The sequence below is a fragment of the Azolla caroliniana genome, unplaced genomic scaffold, assembly GCF_043228905.1.
Source record: "Azolla caroliniana isolate FFs.n. ecotype wild unplaced genomic scaffold, voAzoCaro1.0.p SCAF_3, whole genome shotgun sequence".
Lineage (NCBI taxonomy): Eukaryota > Viridiplantae > Streptophyta > Polypodiopsida > Salviniales > Salviniaceae > Azolla > Azolla caroliniana.
The window spans coordinates 21,160,761-21,181,779 of record NW_028230438.1 but is presented as its reverse complement, the minus strand read 5'-3'; the positions used below and the strand labels follow the sequence as shown (position 1 = coordinate 21,181,779).

The 21,019-nt window shown below is 40.0% G+C and overlaps 1 protein-coding gene and 1 pseudogene across 4 annotated transcripts; one reads left to right on the top strand and one right to left on the bottom strand.

Moving 5' to 3' along the window:
* Nucleotides 1–1,100: 1,100 nt before the first annotated feature.
* On the bottom strand, nucleotides 1,101–10,726 carry LOC147866533 (inositol-pentakisphosphate 2-kinase-like; annotated as a pseudogene). The gene is made up of 7 exons (XR_015529481.1): nucleotides 10,667–10,726; nucleotides 4,490–4,588; nucleotides 4,258–4,411; nucleotides 3,530–3,634; nucleotides 1,978–2,021; nucleotides 1,632–1,742; nucleotides 1,101–1,526 (listed from the first exon to the last, which is right to left on the bottom strand). The product of XR_015529481.1 is annotated as an inositol-pentakisphosphate 2-kinase-like (transcript).
* LOC147866532 (inositol-pentakisphosphate 2-kinase-like) lies at nucleotides 10,533–18,267 on the top strand. Of its 3 annotated transcripts, none has more exons than XM_087316985.1 (8): nucleotides 10,533–10,631; nucleotides 11,617–11,757; nucleotides 13,505–13,723; nucleotides 13,802–13,955; nucleotides 16,192–16,235; nucleotides 16,471–16,581; nucleotides 16,687–17,388; nucleotides 17,870–18,267. In XM_087316985.1, the coding sequence occupies exons 2-8, from the start codon at nucleotides 11,644–11,646 to the stop codon at nucleotides 17,993–17,995; spliced, it is 1,470 nt and encodes a 489-aa protein (XP_087173111.1). In that variant the 5' UTR covers nucleotides 10,533–10,631; nucleotides 11,617–11,643; the 3' UTR covers nucleotides 17,996–18,267. The 3 variants fall into 3 exon arrangements, with proteins under 3 accessions (XP_087173111.1, XP_087173113.1, XP_087173110.1); XM_087316987.1 differs by lacking the exon at nucleotides 10,533–10,631 and adding an exon at nucleotides 10,815–10,923; XM_087316984.1 differs by lacking the exon at nucleotides 10,533–10,631 and adding an exon at nucleotides 11,028–11,353.
* The last annotated feature ends 2,752 nt before the right edge of the window (nucleotides 18,268–21,019 follow it).

Sequence of the window (21,019 nt, the reverse complement as noted above, 5' to 3'; positions counted from 1 at the left end):
ACAGACGAAAAGCTCCCTCGGCTCTGCATCAATCGTCTTCGTCTTCATCATCGAGATACAACAGGTATGTGATCGTCTTCTTCTCCTTCTTATTCATGTTCATCTTCTTCATCACCATCATGATTCATCATCTTCATCATGTTCTTCTTCTTCGTCTCCATCATGATCATCAACATGTATTCCTCCTTCCTTCCTTCTTTTATCCTCATTGTACCAACATGTATTTCTGCTTACTTTTCTTCATTCTCCGCTTGGCTGATTTCGCAGTCCTATGAGTTTGTTTTCTTCTTTTCATGGTCGTTGAAGGACCTTCTCTCTCTTATGCGTTTCTCCTCCTCCTCCTCCTTCTTTGAAGAAACAACTTAGGCTTGTCCCCCACGTGTAACCTCGTTTCTGTGAGTCGTCCATATTTCACCATTTCCCCGCCATTCAGATTCATTCTTGAAATTGGGATATCGATAACCACAAATCTTACCTGATCTCTGCAGATATAAGAATACACAGAAGAACGATCTGTATCGGTTTTACATGAAGAAAATCCTTTCAACAGGTTAACATAGTATTTGCTAGCAAAACAAAACTCAAGTTGTGAAAGTTTTGCTCCACGTAGCCTTTTGTTCAAAGAGAAACAGCTTATAGATTTATCACTGTGAGCAGGATAAGGAAATAGGTCATCGTATTTCGCCAATCCATTATTCTACTAGAAGAACTTGCAGTCTTTTTGAGTTTCCAATCCTTAGCAGTTTCTTTCAAGGGATTATACACTAGCAATCATTTGGCACAAAAGCAAACAAAATTTATGTTTTTGTTCCAGATTCAGTTTTGTTCAAAGAAAGGACTATAGCTTAAGAATGAATGTCTTGCAATGAAAGTGGAATGAAGTTCTTTTGCTCAAAGTTATAAATTCATTCAAACCAAGAAAGGGTCAATCATTTGCAATCAACATAGCGGAACCAGTGCAAAGCAAAGCAAAAGCCAAGTTGTGTTTTGAAGGTATAGTTTTGGTCACTGAGGCAAACCTCTCTAAAGAGTCATCCACTTGCAAGCAAACCAAAAGTCAAGTTTCCCTGTTCAAGGGTGTAGTTTGGTACAGAGAGGAAACTATTTCTAGCCTCGATCACCTTCTCATCCAAGATTTTTTTATCATCCATGGTATTTCCATTTGAAACATGATCATCTGGAAAAGCTTTCCAGTAGGCACACATCACTCCTTCTATGTCATATTTGTCAAGCTTCTGGGCTGCCAGTAGATTTTTTAACACATCATTTTCATATAGACTCTGTGAAATGAGAGATTTCAAGACTTTGATCGCATCTTCCAGTGTCTCACATGATGGAAAGCAATCCATTAAAGCTTCATTCATCGGTTGTGAGTTTGGAAACTCAATGTGTTCAATGATTTTTCCTTCAATAAAAACACGCAAGTTGTTTTGCGGATTCTCAAACAAATCATTGACAGCTTGGCTTATCCTCTCCAGATTTCCAGAGAATAAGTCTAATGGGGAATACTAGCTAATCTTCTTTATCTACATAAAAAAAAAGAAGAGTTTGAAAGCATGTATTTCAACTGGTTATTTTTCAATATGAGTTATTTGATTTTTCTTTTTTGAAAAATGCATATTTGGAAATACCTGTCCTTTCGAATGTTTCAATGTCTGATGCATTGAAAAGCGAGAAACCTTCTTCTTGATGATGTTTTTGGCTGCGATGAGGTCTGAATCTGGTAAGAAGCCACATTTCGGCTGGGTGGCATTTAAAACATTTTATGCAATTTCAGGGCATTCTCAAAGTTCTTTGACTTACTCAACAAAAAAGATCAATGTGGATAAATGTTTTCTTTTTTTACTACTAAATATTCACCTTACTTTATTCAATAATTTTTGACATATGCATAATGACCTTAATTCATTTATTATTTTTAAAGGCATGAATAGTTATCTTAATTTATTTGTAAATTCTAAAAGTTAGCATAATGACCTTGATTTCTACTGAAATGCTTGGAGGAGCTTTGTTCCCAGGCTCTGTAAAACAATTAAGCAATGATAATAGTAAGCACCATCCAAACAAACAGCAAGTAACATACTCTCTCTCTCTCTCTCAAATACTATATGGCAAATGTCAATCCTGAATGTTGGTGTCAATATAAAGCAAGAATGCCTATTGATCGTATCCAACCTTATCTCATTACCAATATGAGTAGTAATGCTCGTAGAGCCCTTACACTACTTTGCACTCGATCTCACAAGTTAGGTATTGAAGTTGCATCATGGTATCAAAATGTAACTAATTTGAAGACATGCAAAGTATGCAATGGAGGCATGGTAGAGGATGAATGTCACTTGCTCTTCACATGCTTGACATATAGTGCAATTTGTTCAAGATATGCTGACATACTAAGAGGGAGTGATAACTTAAGTTCCATACTTAAGACACCACCGAGAAGGTTGAGCTGTTGAGCTCATATGTGTATGCTTTATTCACACATAGAGACTTTGTGCTTCAATGTATGAATACCCCTTCTTAGGAAGGAGACACATATCAAGAACACATGTATACTCTGGTTCCATAGGTCAAAATTGGCTTCTTTATGGATGATAAAAATTCAAATTCTCTCTTTCTACCTGCATAATATAATAGTATATGTATAGAGAGAATAAGCCATATCTATATCTGTGTCTACTAGAAAGAAAGAGTAATGTAACCATTTGGCATAACCCAACATGATCAATGAGACCAAGTCATTTTTCCAAATGTATAAAATTGACAAAACTGTATCTCATCATAAATACGCTACACTTTGCAGAAATTAAAAGCCGAGATTGAGGTGAGTCTTCAATATGTCCCTAACTGAATATTTTAGATCGAAGGGGTTAAAATAATATGACAACCAAGACTCCTAAGAATGGCAATGATGGTTACTATCATTTTGAGGTTGTGAGGTTCTGGAAGAGGTCCCAAGGTCATGACCTTTTTACACAGAGAGCCAGTCCATGCTCCATTGTCTATTGATGCTGGAGGGGAAGACATGGGTGGAGTTGTAGTTATGAAGAAGTTAGTGATGGTTCTTTCTGGCTGAATTGATTTGTATCTCTTCTCCTGGAAAGTGTATTCTATTGCGGCAGTGCTATCTTTCTCGGATTTTGTAATTTACAATGCAGGAAGTGCTTCTCTATTTCAATCTGTAGACAGCAAATTTAGCAGAGGCAGTCAATTCATTCCAGGCATTTATACCTTCTTGTCTCCATATGCAGTTGATGTGACGACGTATGGAAATAATGCTTTATATGTATATGTTGTGCCGAAGGTGAGTGTTCATGTGGTTGGGACAGGTGATAAACCCATCTGGTGGCATGTGTAGGAAGTTACTCTGTTAAAGTTTCATCCTGCATGAAGGTGAGTGGTGGGTTCAACCAAGCTGGTTCGGTATCCAGCTTCACAATGATCATTTGATTACTCAATTCAATTCAGTGCAATGGAGATCCAAAAAGGTTCAGTCAATGATGTATCGGAAGGGGGGGTTCATGAGTACCTTTGTGTGAGAAGTTCCCATAATCTGCATAAAGCTGATCACTTGAATAGAGGGCTCTACTGACCACTACTAATGTAGTTCCTAGTTCTGCTCTAGTAGTTTCATGTTAGGGGATTCCATCCAAGATAAAGTTCCTCTGGCCTATAATTATGTCCAACCAGTGATTCCTTCCCTGGACGGTAGAAACTGGCTCCCCACACTTGTGTGTGTTCAGTTCTTGGATCCTGAATGTAGATAATGTTAGAAATATTGAGAATCGATTAGATAGGCATATAGAGTTACAAGCACAAAGATGAATATCTGAAAACAAACTTTCTATTACAAATGAGAGTAGCTCACAATGGTAGTCCACCCATGCACTCACACACCTTAGAGCTTAGATGGACTACAAAATTAGTGGGGACAGATAATAGTCACAGACACTGTGTAAGAGGTACAAAAATTGTAATAATTTGAAATGCCCATATCATGTATTCATTTTTTTTCTCTTCCAGAAAACAATATAATCATCTATAATGCAGCTCCCACTTCTATCCTCACTTCTGTGAAGTGCCTTTCCCTAAACCTAAACCCTCACATTCGTATGTTTTATTCAGAAATTTGGTAGTAACAAAAGTTTCCAAGCATTTATTCAGCACGTATGAAAAACATATACATGTGTTAAAAACAAGTAACCTCTTATGTACCCCTCAGATAACTCAATAGATGAGTATCTATATAAAAAATACCTTTGGTGGACCAGAACACTGAATGATCTGACATCAGCAATGCATGGTGACTGCAAGGGTCAATTTGACTAACTTCTGCTCTCCAACTAGGCCGTGCATTCTCTACACGAGATGCTAAAATTTCCAAGAATTCTGAAGACACACAAACAATGACCTGAAATAAAACCCCAAATCAAAAAACCAAACATGACACTACTCGCTTTACAAAAATATAGAAATGAGATATCCATACCCCAGGATCAACAAGTTCATGACCCAAAAGTGGCCTTATCACATTCTGTGCATATGTTTGAACTAGGATTTCGATACTAGTTGCAATTGCAACAGATGGCTAGTCAGCCCAAAGAACATTCTAGGTCTAGAACATTCTAGAACATTCTAGAACATTCTAGAATAATCTAGAGTTTTTACAATAATCAATGTAATACAAGAAGTAGCTTTATTGTTTCATATAACAATAAGCTATCTTAATGGTTGAGGTTTTCAAGTATGAATTACAAGGTTCGAGGTTCAAGTCCGAGTGACGCCATAATGGTCATGTGTTCATGACAGTGAGCACGAGGTCGTTGCCTCTGTGAACTCACTGTTTGTACATTACTACATAGTGACAGTTTGCAGCCTGTGGGCTGCCGTGGTTTTTCCCCTAGTTTGGGGTTTTCCACATAAACCTTCTGTGTAATTTCTCTCCTTCGTGTCGAGCATTTGTTTCCCGTTTTTCTATGTATGAAAAGACGCTCGGTTGTGGCCAAGCGTTGGACATAAGGAGCGTTTGAGTTCCCGTCAAGTGGTATCAGAGCAGGTTACACAGAAAATGGACGAATCGTTTGGCGGCATGTTCAAGCTCACCGGCTCCAACTACTCAGTGTGGAAGTCGAAGATGAGGGACATGCTCGTGGTTAAAGACCTCTGGCTGCCGGTTCAGTTCGGGGACAAGAGACCGGACAAAATCGATGCCGCGATATGGGAGGTGATGCACATGAAGACAACGACGTACATATGGTGCTTCATCGACATGAGCCTGTACAACAACTTCAATGAAGAGAGCAAGGCTCATGAGCTCTAGGAGAAGATCGGTATAATGTTTCAAAACAAAAATGTTGTTAACCAGGTTTCGGTATTCCGGAAGCTCGTAAGACTCCGGTACCAAGATGGCTCCAGCATGGCGGAGCACATGAATGCCTTCCAGGGGCTAATCCACCAGGCAACTTCATTAGAAGTACCTCTTGCAGATGAGGTACTTGCGCTACTCCTGCTCGGTTCCCTCCCGGATAACTGGGAGATGTTGGTTGTCACTTTGGGCAACGCCGGGCCGGAAGGAAAGAGGTTATCCCTAGCAAGAGTAAAGTCGAGCCTGCTAGATGAGGAGGCGCGTCGGAAAGATAAGGATACGAGCTCCGACTCCAAAGCGCTCCTTACCGAATCGGAACGCAGAAGACATAGAAACCGTAGTCCCCAGAACCGGGAGAAGTCGGGGACACGGTCAAAGTCAAGGGGGAGGCCCACTTGCTTCTATTGCGGCAAGCCGGGTCACTTCCAAAAGAATTGTCGGCATTTCCGTAAAGATAAGGAGAACGACGGTATCGATTCGAAGCAAACCCCGAACCGAAACGGTAAAGACCGGAGGGGGACGGACCGGAAGGGAACGACGGCAATCGCGGCAAGTGAGGAAGAGTTGATGCTCATCATCGAGGAGAGTGAGATAAACCTTTCCGGCGACGAGATGACCTGGGTGGTAGACTCTGGAGTGTCGTTCCACCTTACCCCGGACCGGAAATGCTTCTCATCCTATTTAGCCGGTGATCACGGTTGTGTCCGGATAGGGAATGAAGGAACATGCCGAATTGTCGGCATAGGAGACGTGTGGCTGACAACACCAACCGGATGCAAGTTGCTGCTGAAGGATGTCCGACACGTTCCGGAAGTTCGTCTAAACCTGATATCAGTCGGTCGGCTAGATGATGAAGGCTACACGGGTAGCATCCGGAACGGTGTCATGAAGTTCAGCAAAGGGAGCGTTATTGTGGCTCGGGCCCGGAAGGTAAACACACTATACCTGATGAATGCCCGGTTATGTCCGGAAGAAGTGAACGTGGCATCCGACACTGCCGGTGAGCTGTGGCACAAGAGGCTATGTCATATGAGTGAGAAGGGGATGAAGAGGCTTGCAGACGACAACCTCATTCCAGTGAAGAACGTGCACTTAGAGAAGTGCACTGATTGTCTGACCGGTAAGCAGAACCGGACCTCCTTCCGACCAAGACCACCGATGAGACGTAATGCACCATTGGAGTTGGTGCATACGGATGTGTGTCAAGTAGACACGAAGTCACATGCCGGAGCGTAGTACTTCGTGACGTTCATAGATGACCACAGCTGGAAGTTGTGGGCCACACCGTTGAAGACAAAGGATCAGGTGTTATCCGTCTTCAAAGAGCTCCACGCGAGAGTGGAAAGAGAAACCGGCCGGAAGCTGAAGGCGGTTCGAGCAGATAACGGAGGAGAGTACCGGGGGCAGTTCGAGGAGTACTGCCGCTCGAAGGGAATCCGGCTCGAATTTACCGTGCCGAAGACGCCGGAACTAAACGGACTGGCCGAGAGGATGAACCGAACCATAATGGAGAGGGTCCGGAGTATGCTAGCGCATTCAAAACTACCCAAGAAGTTTTGGGCTGAGGCACTGTCGACGGCGACATATGTGATAAATAGATCACCCTCAGTACCCTTGGACGGAGACACGCCACAAAGAGTGTGGACCGGTAAGGAAGTATCCTACCGGCATCTGAAGGTGTTCGGGTGTCTCGCGTACGTGCATGTAGCTAAGGACCGGAGAGGTAAGTTAGATCCAAAGACCCGGCCATGCATATTCCTCGGTTACGGTGACGATGAGTTCGGCTACCGAGTGTGGGACCTGGTCGACAAGAAGGTATTCCGGATTCGAGATATTATCTTCATGGAGAACAAGACGCTCGCCGACTGGGAGTCGGAGAAGAAGATAATGAACTCCGAGTCGACCGGTAAGGATAGACTCTACGATGAGCAGACCCAACCGGCAAGAGACCGGTTAGCATTCGAGGAACCAGCCGGTTACGGTGAGGATACCGAACCGGTATAAGAAGAAGTAGAGGAAGCTGAAACCGGAACCGGCCAAGACCCCGAATCGGATTCGGATGAAGAGCAGATGGATGAGCCGGTCACCAAAGCCCAGAGACGGAGATATCCTCTCAGAGAGAGAAGGGCCCCCTGGAGATTTCCGGATGCAGAGCATGTTCTACTGATCGATTAGGGGGAGCCGGAAAGCTTCGAAGAAGCGAAGGAAGACACCCACAGCCGAAAATGGTTAAGTGCCATGCAGGATGAGATGGATTCCCTGCATGAAAACCATATGTACGAATTGGTGGAGTTGCTGAAAGGAAAGCGGGCACTCCCAAACAAGTGGGTGTACAAGTTGAAATCGGGAGATGCCGGCAACCCCCCGAGATACAAAGCCAGGATCGTGGTGAAGGGGTTCCAGCAGAAGAAGGGCGTGGACTTCGACGAGATATTTGCCCCGGTAGTAAAGATGACCTCCATCCGGACGGTGTTGAGTATAGCAGCAAGCATGGACCTCGAGGTAGAGCAGCTAGACGTGAAGACGACATTCCTTCACGGCGACCTCGAAGAGGAGATCTACATGCAGCAACCGGAAGGATTCGTGGAGAAAGGGAAGGAGCACCTGGTATGCCGGTTGAAGAAGAGTTTGTACGGACTGAAGCAGGCTCCCCGACAATGGTACCGGAAGTTCGACTCCTTCATGACCGATCAAGGGTACCACAAGACGTAGGCCGATCACTGCGTGTTTGTGAAGAAGTTCGAAGGAGGCGACTTCCTGATACTCCTTCTGTACGTGGATGACATGTTGATCGTTGGACGGGATCAAGTCAAAATACGGATGCTGAAGAAGGCCCTCAACCAGACCTTCTCAATGAAAGACTTGGGTTCGGCAAGACAGATGTTGGGGATGCACATCATCCGGAACCGGTCAGCGAAGGAATTATGGTTGTCACAGGAGAAGTACGTGACAAAGGTGCTTCACCGGTTCAACATGTCAGATGCGAAACCGGTCGGATCGACACTTCCGGCAAACTGCAAGCTATCCGGTAAGCAAAACCCGAAGACAAAAGCAGAGAAGGCGGATATGATGAAGATTCCATATGCCTCTGCCGTCGGGAGCTTGATGTACGCAATGGTTTGTACCCGACCGGACATTGGATACACAGTCGGAGTAGTGAGCCGGTTCTTGAGTAATCCCGGCAAGGAGCACTGGAACGCGGTCAAATGGATACTCCGGTATTTGAAGGGCACTTCAAATATGTGTCTCCGATTCGGCTCCGGAAAACCTCAACTGGACGGTTTCACCGATTCGGACATGTCGGCTGATGTGGATACCAGCCGGTCTACATCCGGGTATGTAATGACATATGCAGGGGAGCTGTTTCGTGGCAGTCGAGACTGTAGAAGACGGTTGCATTGTCAACCACGGAGGCGGAGTACATGGCAGCTGTGGAAGCCGGCAAGGAAATATTGTGGATAAAGGACTTCATCGGAGAGCTCGGTATCCGGCAAGATGAATACCGACTCTATTGCGACAGTCAAAGTGCCATCCACCTTGCTAAGAATGTGGCCTACCATTCCCGGACGAAGCATATCCAGCGGAGGTACCACTGGATCCGGGAAAGAGTAGATGACCAGGAGTTCGCGCTGATGAAGATCCACACGGCCAAGAACGGGTCAGATATGCTGACCAAAGTGCTGATACCCGACAAGCTGGATGCATGCCGGAAGAGAATCAGACTGGTAAGACACCCCATGCCGGAGTGAAGGGGGAGTTTGTTGGGAGACAGGTCCCTCCGGATGGGAAGGGAGAAGAACAGTGTCGATGAACAAACTCGGCCTCGGCCGAAACCGCTACGGAGAGCCGGATGATGCAGACCCGGTATGAACCGGATGAGGAGTGCCTGGCTACGGAGGGCCGGATGGTGCAGACCCGGTATGAACCGGATGACGAGTACCCGGCTACGGAGAGCCGGATGATGCAGACCCGGTGAAGACCGGATGAGGAGTACCCGGCTACGGAGAACCGGATGAAGAGACATATTCGTAAATATGTTTCTGATAGTCCATCGAGGCTATATTTGTAAATAGCCGAAAAGTCATATTAGTATAAATATGACTTAGGGCAAACTTTTAGTTATGGTTGTTGTCATTTCTGTTTTGCATGAGATCAGTGTGCATAACTGTACAGAGAGAGAGAGAGAGAGAGAGAGAGAGAGAGAAGAGGTCGCTGCCTCTGTTGTAATCGCCGCCTGTGGCGAAGATCGTGAGCACGAGGTCGTTGCCTCCGTGAACTCACTGTTTTGTACATTACTACATACCCTTAAGCCTCACCCGATCGAAGATGAAGAAGAAAGACAATAGGAGACCCGCAACACGTGTAGAGTATGTATATGCCGACAACACACGGTTCTTTGTTTCTATCAGCGCTACCAATACAGAGCACCAATTTAAACTTGCTATATATATCATTACAAAGGTCTAACCGAGGGCTTTCCAACGCTTGCTTGTCTTCGTGTGAAATTCCGTCACCAACAGAGAGACCGCAACTTAAGAGCAAAAACAAAGTCTCGTCTTCTTTTTCTTCCTTTCTCTATTTCTATTTATTGTAATTGTAAATTTGTAAGTTATTACACTCTATTAATCCTAAGGTTTTAGGTTCGAATCACAATTTCTTACCTTTCTATTGCTCCATACATAATATCCTCTTCATTCCTCCCATCTCTGTCTCTGTCTCTGTCTCTCTTTTGGGTGTTTTGTCACATCCATCCTCTTCTTTTCCTCTTGTCTGTCTCCTCTTCATCCCTGCATGTCCTTGTCTCCATAGCTACGCGAAGAAACTTCTCCTTCATGTGATTCCAAGGTAAGTATCTCCCCTTCTCTCTCTTTAACTCTCAACAACATCATACACAACTCCGTCGTGCTTCTGATATCTGAGTTTCCTATCAACTTTTTTAAGGTCTCTGTAGAAAAATCAAAAGCGTCTTCTCCTATGTGTAAATGGTGTCAAATTTAGGGTTTTCAAACTATCCTAATGTGGATAGGCTGCAAGTGGACTGTGTTAGGAAGGCAATACTCACGAATTGTGTTGTAAGTTGTAACCTCACAAATGCTTCCTGGTGGAAGAAAGCTCAGGAGGGATTATGAAATGCCATGTCTGCTCTTATGGAGTACACCCATGTTGGTATTCATCTCTCGGGAATGGCGCTTCTCATTCCTATGTTTGGGGGAGAAGAAAGAACCCCAGCTGAAAGGTTATTGGATGGCAAATATTTCATCGCAAAGTAAGATAGAGATTCGTATCGGAGAGCTTTTTTACTTGTAGGCTCTGATAGAGAGTGCCCCACGTATAATCTATGCCCAGCAATGGCATTGCCATTGCTTGATGCTAATTGTCTTTGATACTTCAAGACTGGCAATTCAAGTTTGTACACTCGAGGAAAAAGTCAGGCAAACCTATAAGCTTTTGCTCCTGGAGTAAGCCACAATGGGCTTCTTGTTGTTCCCAAATACTGAGCTCTTCTATACCCTCGGCAAGGTCCTGGTGAAGATCTCTCACAAATTGTGAACATATGGGTGGGTTTGGCTTATTAAATTATTTGTACTGTTCCTAAGAGCCAGGAAATGTATTACTCATTTGGGCTCGTGCCCTTTCACCTTTTCTTGTGATTTTTCCCCTTGATTTTTTCGTCATAGTTCATAAACGCAACAAACTCACAGCATTATATATCAACGGCAGTGTTCACCCATCCGCTTGGCTTTAAGGCTACACAAGTGAGTCTGTGAAGGGTTGCCAAACTCTAGGTTTAATTTTCTGACGCACTGTCTCTCTCTGATTCAAGACTTGTAATAGGCTTATGTCTTGGACCTTCCTGGCCAATGAACGGAGCTGATCATCTGAAAAGTGTTTAAAAATCGTGTATATTTGGAAGAAGAAATTTCAAGGATTCTTCTTGTTCATGATTGTATCATCCAACATAATATGTCTTATTGTCCTGTATTTATGGTGCTGCTCTTTTATCAGACTTAAATAAAATTCATATGGATTGAACTTTTGGTCTCATAGGTCACTTTGGCCTTTTGAAGATGTTAATAGACTGATCGTTTCTTGCTGTGATCCATGTCTTTTGGGTATAGAGTTGCAATAGGTTTTGCCGCAATACCTTGTTCTGTTCATAATTTGGGTGAGTTATAGATATCAGTTTGGAGGGAGAGATGTTATCTCCATTAGTGTGTATTGCTGAATCCATGAATCGTGTTCACATGCAGATTTTGTGCTCAAGTTTTTTGATAATCATGGAGGAGGATATTGCATTGCGATTGACTGCTGAAGATGCCTTGGAATGGTACTACAGAGGAGAAGGAGCCGGCAACATCGTGCTCTATCACCTCAACTCTAATCCACTTCTAGTAAGTTTCTTCTCGCATGGCTACTAATTAGAATGGTCACTACGCTCTATTTTAAATTCTATATACTTGTTTTCCTAAAAACAAATGCCTTTTCTTTCCTGCACTTCTAGGTTTTAGCAAAACTAGGTTTCTTTTCATGTTGTCTTTTGATATTGGCCTCCTGTAGATGAATATGTATAACTACACATGTGCCTTTTCTTTCCTGCACTTCTAGGTTTTAGCAAAACTAGGTTTCTTTTCATGTTTTGTCTTTTGATATTGGCCTCCTGTAGATGAATATGTATAACTACACATGTGCCTTTTCTTTCCTGCACTTCTAGGTTTTAGCAAAACTAGGTTTCTTTTCATGTTTTGTCTTTTGATATTGGCCTCCTGTAGATGAATATGTATAACTACACATGTGCATGCGTGCTTTTGCATATTTCTTTGTGTTAAAGAAAGAGAACATTTATTAATGTTTTTTAAGAGGCCAAAATGGCCTACAAAACTGAACTAGGGATTATATCTTAAAAGATTCTCTCTTATTTTATGTTTTCTCATCTTTAAAGAAGAGTGGAATGGGAAAAATATATCTATGCTATCCCACAGAAAAAGGTAGCGTACTTGTTCAGTGTGGAGAAATGAAGATTGGAAAATTGTTTGAACAGAGTTTATGGAGATTCAATGAGTGTTCTAGCTTTCCTTTTCAAGAAAATGTAGGAGGATTATAATGTGGTTGAGTGTGACAAAAGACTATTCAATGCATTATTGTACTTAATGTTGGCATTGACTAGAGGCATTGTAAGTGAGTGGAAGACATGTGGGTTTCATATCGTTTTTAGTTTTTTTTGTGTGAAATGAAATTAATTTAACTTGCATGTCTCAAAGTGATGCTCATGACCTGAAAGTCGATTTATATTACAAATGAAGACAAATTGGTTATCCATTCACTTGGTAACTGCAAGCCATAGATGCCGCCATCAAGAGATGCGTGCTAGGTTCAGACCTTTACCGACATTCATCTGATGTTTTTTGTATGGACTCTATAGAGCATCTTTTGTTATACACATTTATAGGGGTTATCCATCCACTAGTATCAATGGATATGCTGCAACTTGAGCGAATATCAAAACATGTAGAAGGCAAGTTCCACAGTATTTATCTCTCAAGAGGGTATTCATCCCAATCAACACCTACTATGGTTAAGACAATGGAGAACTCACAAGGAACTTTCCTAAAGGGATAGAAAATAGACAATATTCTTTGGTGACAAAAGCAATCTTTCATTTTAATGGGCCTTCCACTGTGCTAAGTAGAAAACAGAAACAAAACTTGTGATGTTCGATATCACACCAATCATAATATCTGGGTTGGTATGATCTATTAATGCTTTGCTTGTGTGCTTGGAAGGCGTCCATGTTCATTTTGCTCCTCTAATTGTTGGGCATTTTTCTCTGCTTTCCATATGCGAGCAACAATATCATGTTCCACAGGTAGCATGTAAGCCACTGGTTTCGATATTCATATGGTAATCCTCTTAAGACGTTTTTATAAAGAGTTTCTTCTTATAGGTTGTCTATATCATATCATTTTTGTTTAATCAAATGCCACACCTATTTTTGAACATTTTGATTTTCCAATTAGTGTCTAAAGTTATTGAGGATTCACATTGATGCCAATGCAGGATTTAGCTTATAACTTGAAGTTTATTTAATCTTTTCCATACAACTGTGATGTTTACTCACTAGAGACATCTATGCCTTTCAAGGTAGGAAAAGTACTTCGGCTAAAGAAGGTATCCTTTAATTCAAATCATTTGAAGAAGAGACTGCATGTGCGTGGAAAGCCTGTTTTGTCAAAACAAGAGCAGATTCTTTGGGCTGACTGGCCATCTGTTGCAATTGCAACTAGTATCGAAATCCTAGTTCAAACATATGCACAGAATGTGATAAGGCCACTTTTGGGTCATGAACTTGTTGATCCTGGGGTATGGATATCTCATTTCTATATTTTTGTAAAGCGAGTAGTGTCATGTTTGGTTTTTTGATTTGGGGTTTTATTTCAGGTCATTGTTTGTGTGTCTTCAGAATTCTTGGAAATTTTAGCATCTCGTGTAGAGAATGCACGGCCTAGTTGGAGAGCAGAAGTTAGTCAAATTGACCCTTGCAGTCACCATGCATTGCTGATGTCAGATCATTCAGTGTTCTGGTCCACCAAAGGTATTTTTTATATAGATACTCATCTATTGAGTTATCTGAGGGGTACATAAGAGGTTACTTGTTTTTAACACATGTATATGTTTTTCATACGTGCTGAATAAATGCTTGGAAACTTTTGTTACTACCAAATTTCTGAATAAAACATACGAATGTGAGGGTTTAGGTTTAGGGAAAGGCACTTCACAGAAGTGAGGATAGAAGTGGGAGCTGCATTATAGATGATTATATTGTTTTCTGGAAGAGAAAAAAAATGAATACATGATATGGGCATTTCAAATTATTACAATTTTTGTACCTCTTACACAGTGTCTGTGACTATTATCTGTCCCCACTAATTTTGTAGTCCATCTAAGCTCTAAGGTGTGTGAGTGCATGGGTGGACTACCATTGTGAGCTACTCTCATTTGTAATAGAAAGTTTGTTTTCAGATATTCATCTTTGTGCTTGTAACTCTATATGCCTATCTAATCGATTCTCAATATTTCTAACATTATCTACATTCAGGATCCAAGAACTGAACACACACAAGTGTGGGGAGCCAGTTTCTACCGTCCAGGGAAGGAATCACTGGTTGGACATAATTATAGGCCAGAGGAACTTTATCTTGGATGGAATCCCCTAACATGAAACTACTAGAGCAGAACTAGGAACTACATTAGTAGTGGTCAGTAGAGCCCTCTATTCAAGTGATCAGCTTTATGCAGATTATGGGAACTTCTCACACAAAGGTACTCATGAACCCCCCCTTCCGATACATCATTGACTGAACCTTTTTGGATCTCCATTGCACTGAATTGAATTGAGTAATCAAATGATCATTGTGAAGCTGGATACCGAACCAGCTTGGTTGAACCCACCACTCACCTTCATGCAGGATGAAACTTTAACAGAGTAACTTCCTACACATGCCACCAGATGGGTTTATCACCTGTCCCAACCACATGAACACTCACCTTCGGCACAACATATACATATAAAGCATTATTTCCATACGTCGTCACATCAACTGCATATGGAGACAAGAAGGTATAAATGCCTGGAATGAATTGACTGCCTCTGCTAAATTTGCTGTCTACAGATTGAAATAGAGAAGCACTTCCTGCATTGTAAATTACAAAATCCGAGAAAGATAGCACTGCCGCAATAGAATACACTTTCCAGGAGAAGAGATACAAATCAATTCAGCCAGAAAGAACCATCACTAACTTCTTCATAACTACAACTCCACCCATGTCTTCCCCTCCAGCATCAATAGACAATGGAGCATGGACTGGCTCTCTGTGTAAAAAGGTCATGACCTTGGGACCTCTTCCAGAACCTCACAACCTCAAAATGATAGTAACCATCATTGCCATTCTTAGGAGTCTTGGTTGTCATATTATTTTAACCCCTTCGATCTAAAATATTCAGTTAGGGACATATTGAAGACTCACCTCAATCTCGGCTTTTAATTTCTGCAAAGTGTAGCGTATTTATGATGAGATACAGTTTTGTCAATTTTATACATTTGGAAAAATGACTTGGTCTCATTGATCATGTTGGGTTATGCCAAATGGTTACATTACTCTTTCTTTCTAGTAGACACAGATATAGATATGGCTTATTCTCTCTATACATATACTATTATATTATGCAGGTAGAAAGAGAGAATTTGAATTTTTATCATCCATAAAGAAGCCAATTTTGACCTATGGAACCAGAGTATACATGTGTTCTTGATATGTGTCTCCTTCCTAAGAAGGGGTATTCATACATTGAAGCACAAAGTCTCTATGTGTGAATAAAGCATACACATATGAGCTCAACAGCTCAACCTTCTCGGTGGTGTCTTAAGTATGGAACTTAAGTTATCACTCCCTCTTAGTATGTCAGCATATCTTGAACAAATTGCACTATATGTCAAGCATGTGAAGAGCAAGTGACATTCATCCTCTACCATGCCTCCATTGCATACTTTGCATGTCTTCAAATTAGTTACATTTTGATACCATGATGCAACTTCAATACCTAACTTGTGAGATCGAGTGCAAAGTAGTGTAAGGGCTCTACGAGCATTACTACTCATATTGGTAATGAGATAAGGTTGGATACGATCAATAGGCATTCTTGCTTTATATTGACACCAACATTCAGGATTGACATTTGCCATATAGTATTTGAGAGAGAGAGAGAGAGTATGTTACTTGCTGTTTGTTTGGATGGTGCTTACTATTATCATTGCTTAATTGTTTTACAGAGCCTGGGAACAAAGCTCCTCCAAGCATTTCAGTAGAAATCAAGGTCATTATGCTAACTTTTAGAATTTACAAATAAATTAAGATAACTATTCATGCCTTTAAAAATAATAAATGAATTAAGGTCATTATGCATATGTCAAAAATTATTGAATAAAGTAAGGTGAATATTTAGTAGTAAAAAAAGAAAACATTTATCCACATTGATCTTTTTTGTTGAGTAAGTCAAAGAACTTTGAGAATGCCCTGAAATTGCATAAAATGTTTTAAATGCCACCCAGCCGAAATGTGGCTTCTTACCAGATTCAGACCTCATCGCAGCCAAAAACATCATCAAGAAGAAGGTTTCTCGCTTTTCAATGCATCAGACATTGAAACATTCGAAAGGACAGGTATTTCCAAATATGCATTTTTCAAAAAAGAAAAATCAAATAACTCATATTGAAAAATAACCAGTTGAAATACATGCTTTCAAACTCTTCTTTTTTTTTATGTAGATAAAGAAGATTAGCCAGTATTCCCCATTAGACTTATTCTCTGGAAATCTGGAGAGGATAAGCCAAGCTGTCAATGATTTGTTTGAGAATCCGCAAAACAACTTGCGTGTTTTTATTGAAGGAAAAATCATTGATAACATTGAGTTTCCAAACTCACAACCGATGAATGAAGCTTTAATGGATTGCTTTCCATCATGTGAGACACTGGAAGATGCGATCAAAGTCTTGAAATCTCTCATTTCACAGAGTCTATATGAAAATGATGTGTTAAAAAATCTACTGGCAGCCCAGAAGCTTGACAAATATGACATAGAAGGAGTGATGTGTGCCTACTGGAAAGCTTTTCCAGATGATCATGTTTCAAATGGAAATACCATGGATGATAAAAAAATCTTGGATGAGAAGGTGATCGAGGCTAGAAACAGTTTTCCTGGTGATGTATGGGATAGGATGGACGTGGCTGATGGGCGTGGAAGTGTGGATGAGGAGACAATGAAGAATAGAAAAACTTTTGTGGATAACCTCAGCCTCATGGATTGTATCAAAATTGTGAGGGACTATTTAATTGCTGCCACAACAAAGGATTGTAGTCTTATGCTCACATTCCAGCGATCACTTGATATGGTAACAATGAGTTCTGATAATCAGCAGCATTATAAGATGTTTCACTCGTCACTTACTGGAGAATGCTTCCATTTGAAGGTTGGTACAGCATTCAATCTTTGTGTAATATATTTAATCAACTGGAGAATGCTTCGATTTGAAGTTTGGTACACTTTCAATATTCCATAATATATTTGATATCTCTTACTCAAATTTTAATTTTCTTCATATAATTCATAAGGAAAAATAATCTGGAATACCATCGAACTTTTCATTATTTCTCCAACTACCCCTGAATTTTACAATTTCCCCAAACGCCCCTGGAGTCAACCCTTGAAAGAGAGAAGGGGATGAATTTTCTGTATAAACTTTTGTGTGAATAGCAAATCTGAGTTCACTTGGGGGTGTTTGGGGAAATAACACTTGTGACTTGGGGAAATAATAATATTGGGAATTTTCCCTAGAGAGTGATCATATTTGCTATTAGATGGTCTATCCATCCCAGTTTTCTTAAATATGTATATAACCTGTCATTATTTGCAGATCTCTCATTTTAATTTGTTTGATTTTATGCATGCAGATTCGTTTTGTAGATTTGGACTTGAAGCCATTGGGGAAAATGCAATATTATTATGATCTTGATCAACAGATTGTGAGAGCTTATTTATGTGCCAATCCAAACAAGGCTGTTTTTCATTCTTCATAGTTATTTTGAACATGAAGATTGTCTTGATTTTAAAGCATGCAAAATTATCAAGATTCTTACCCCAATATGTTGAAGGGTTTCTAAATAATAGAAATACATTTTTTAGAACCAGTGAACAGATGGATGTAACTATCTTGCTGAAGAAGGGACTATTTTTGCTCTTTTACTTTAGCAACATATTTTCAAGGTTCTTATATTGATATTGAAGGGTTTGTAAAGTATGTGTACCAATGATTGGAGAAATCATGCAAAGGATACTTGTATTAAGTTGAGTTAAATGGTAGAATTTGAAGAGTAAGATCAAGAGTATGATAAATTGGTCATTATCAACCCTTCTCATGTCTTCTTGGCAAGACACTCAATAACCATCAACTCCGTAAATTTGGTAGGGTATTGAACATTGATTGTTAGGGAATCTGAACTTTCCTTGGAGGCATATACAATGAGTATGATAAATCAATCATTGACAAGATACTTGATAACCACTAACTTCATAAATTTGCTAGGGTATGCATGTTGATTGCTATCAACTTTCTTTGAAAGCATAGTCAACAAGTACGACTAAGTGGTCATAGTCAATCCTACTCATGCCTTTGCAGCTCAATAACCACTAACTCCAAGGAAATTTGATGGAATATTAAACATTGATTTCTAGGGAATCTCAACTAGGAAGCATAGGCACAACCAACCTGCTCCTTTTGTAGATTGTTATGCTTGGTTCAAAGGATAGACAACTCTTAGCTTGGTTTGTAATTGCTTTACCATTTAACCCTTCTCTAAGGTCAATTGTAGGTGGCTCAAAGCTTTGAAGAAGTCACCCATCTTACTAATGTCTATCCATCTAGAACATGTAGGCATTTGAAAGATTTATTGGCCAAATAGAAGCAACTTCATCAATAGGTACATTAGAAATCCAAGTTCCTTTTCAACAATTTGCACGTGGTACATCCATTACCAATGGAACACTATTTCTTCAATTTTAATTCAATACTTGTAATTGGACAATGGGTGGTTTAATTAGCTACCTTGAACTTGATCTCACAAATGCACCAACAAAGTTCCAAAATACATGAATGATATCTGCAACAAGTACCTCTATTATATCCTTGTTGTTTATCTCTATCAAATATTTGGGTATTCCAATGACCTCATTGGATACACAAAGTACGTCTAGACACCTAGTCCTACTCTAACTCTGTTAACATGTCTTCTATGCAAAGCTCAACAAGTTTGAATTCAATTTCTTGGGCTTGTCATCTCTACTAGTGGAGTCTCTAAGAACTCAAAGAAGATAGATGCAATATTTGATTGGCCAACTCCATGGACAATCAAGGATATCCAATACTTCTAAATGAGGTTGTAACTTATTCTTGTATTAAAGCTTCTTATGTGACATGTAGAGTGGCAATTTTTGCATTCTCCCATCGATTTGATCGTCTTCCTGAAAGAAGACTTTGGGGTATAAAGGATGATATCATTATAAAATACATGTTGGGGTCAATACAATATGTGAAGTTGTTTTGATGATTGTTTTGCTTTTAGAAATAATATGGCATCCAAAATCGTCCTAATGCATGGAAAGAATTATCATTGTCCACTGAGTGCAAGGAACTTCTATAGATATTGTACGCCATATAATTCACAAATAGATGGAAATATCCACATGTAATTGACCTCATTATAAGGTGAGGGTTTCGTTGTCATAGCCAATGACTATTCACATTCAAAATATGCTCATTGAGTACAATAAAGAATATTATAGCTGAAATGCGCCTATTTGTATAAAAAATAAGAAAGTATGAATCGTTATTTTTGAAGTTATGTTATGTTATGTGTGTGTGTGCTTGGTCAAGGATAACTTTGAATCACTTGAAAATAAATAGTAAGTACGTAATTATAGCTTAAACAAATACATGTAAAACTATGATAATATGGAAATGTGTCTCGCTAATGACAATTTAAATGTCAGAAAATGAGTTATGTCTTTATTAGAAAAAATTGTTCATTAATGACTTTAGTTAGACACTAAATTGGTCAAGATTATTATGTGATTAAGCTAGTGCATAGTCTAATTGTATATGTTGTGCTTTAGGTTACACTATATTATGTCCTTAAGCTTAATTTTTCATTTCATGCCTTGACCAGCTTCACAGTGCACATATATTATAGCGTAGTTCTGAAAACATGCTAGCATACTTTTTGAATTTTTAATACATATAAAGGGCGTATGTTTTTTAATACATGTACATTTTTAATGTGTATAAAAGTTTTGCCCTTTCACAAGGTTATGACATAAGGCTAGGGATTGGATCCCTTGCACACATATTTCTTCCTTTATCGCCTCACTTGTTGCATAACATTTAATAGAACCAACTATGTCGATGCATATTTACGTTGATGTTGGTTGGCGTTAATTGACACGTGGCTAGGAAATTTGTATTTTTACTATGAGAATACACATTTTCCTCCTTGCATTAATTGGTTGGGGCGCATGGAGATGCCTAGTGAAAGAATCTATTTCACATGTCCATAAAGTGTCGTTAACGTCTTAAAGTAATGAAAACATTGAAACAGAATAACTTTAAGAAACCATTGAAGCTCCTTTTGAAGTTAAGAAGGTTGATGAGATGTAGAAATCTACAGAACAACGAGTGAAATCACATATAAACTTACACCTTCAAGTTTATATTATTATATGTGTCGAGAGGGTGGACTCTACCCATGAACAACAACAATTGAGACAACTACAACTAGACATTTAGGTTATAAAACACATTTACGCCACACCTTGAACTATAAATGTTTTTACAAATGCTACCGTATATATGTACCATATATATATATTACAGATGTTACCATACGTATGTACCTTTTTTGTTTTGTTTTGCATGTACGGGCAATTGCAACATAACCTTATGATGTCATGTGTACATACAACACAAGCCATTTCATATTATCATACAAAAACATTAATATAGATAAAGAGGGAGAAAGGAGGATTGGGTTTGTCGTTTGAGAATACAA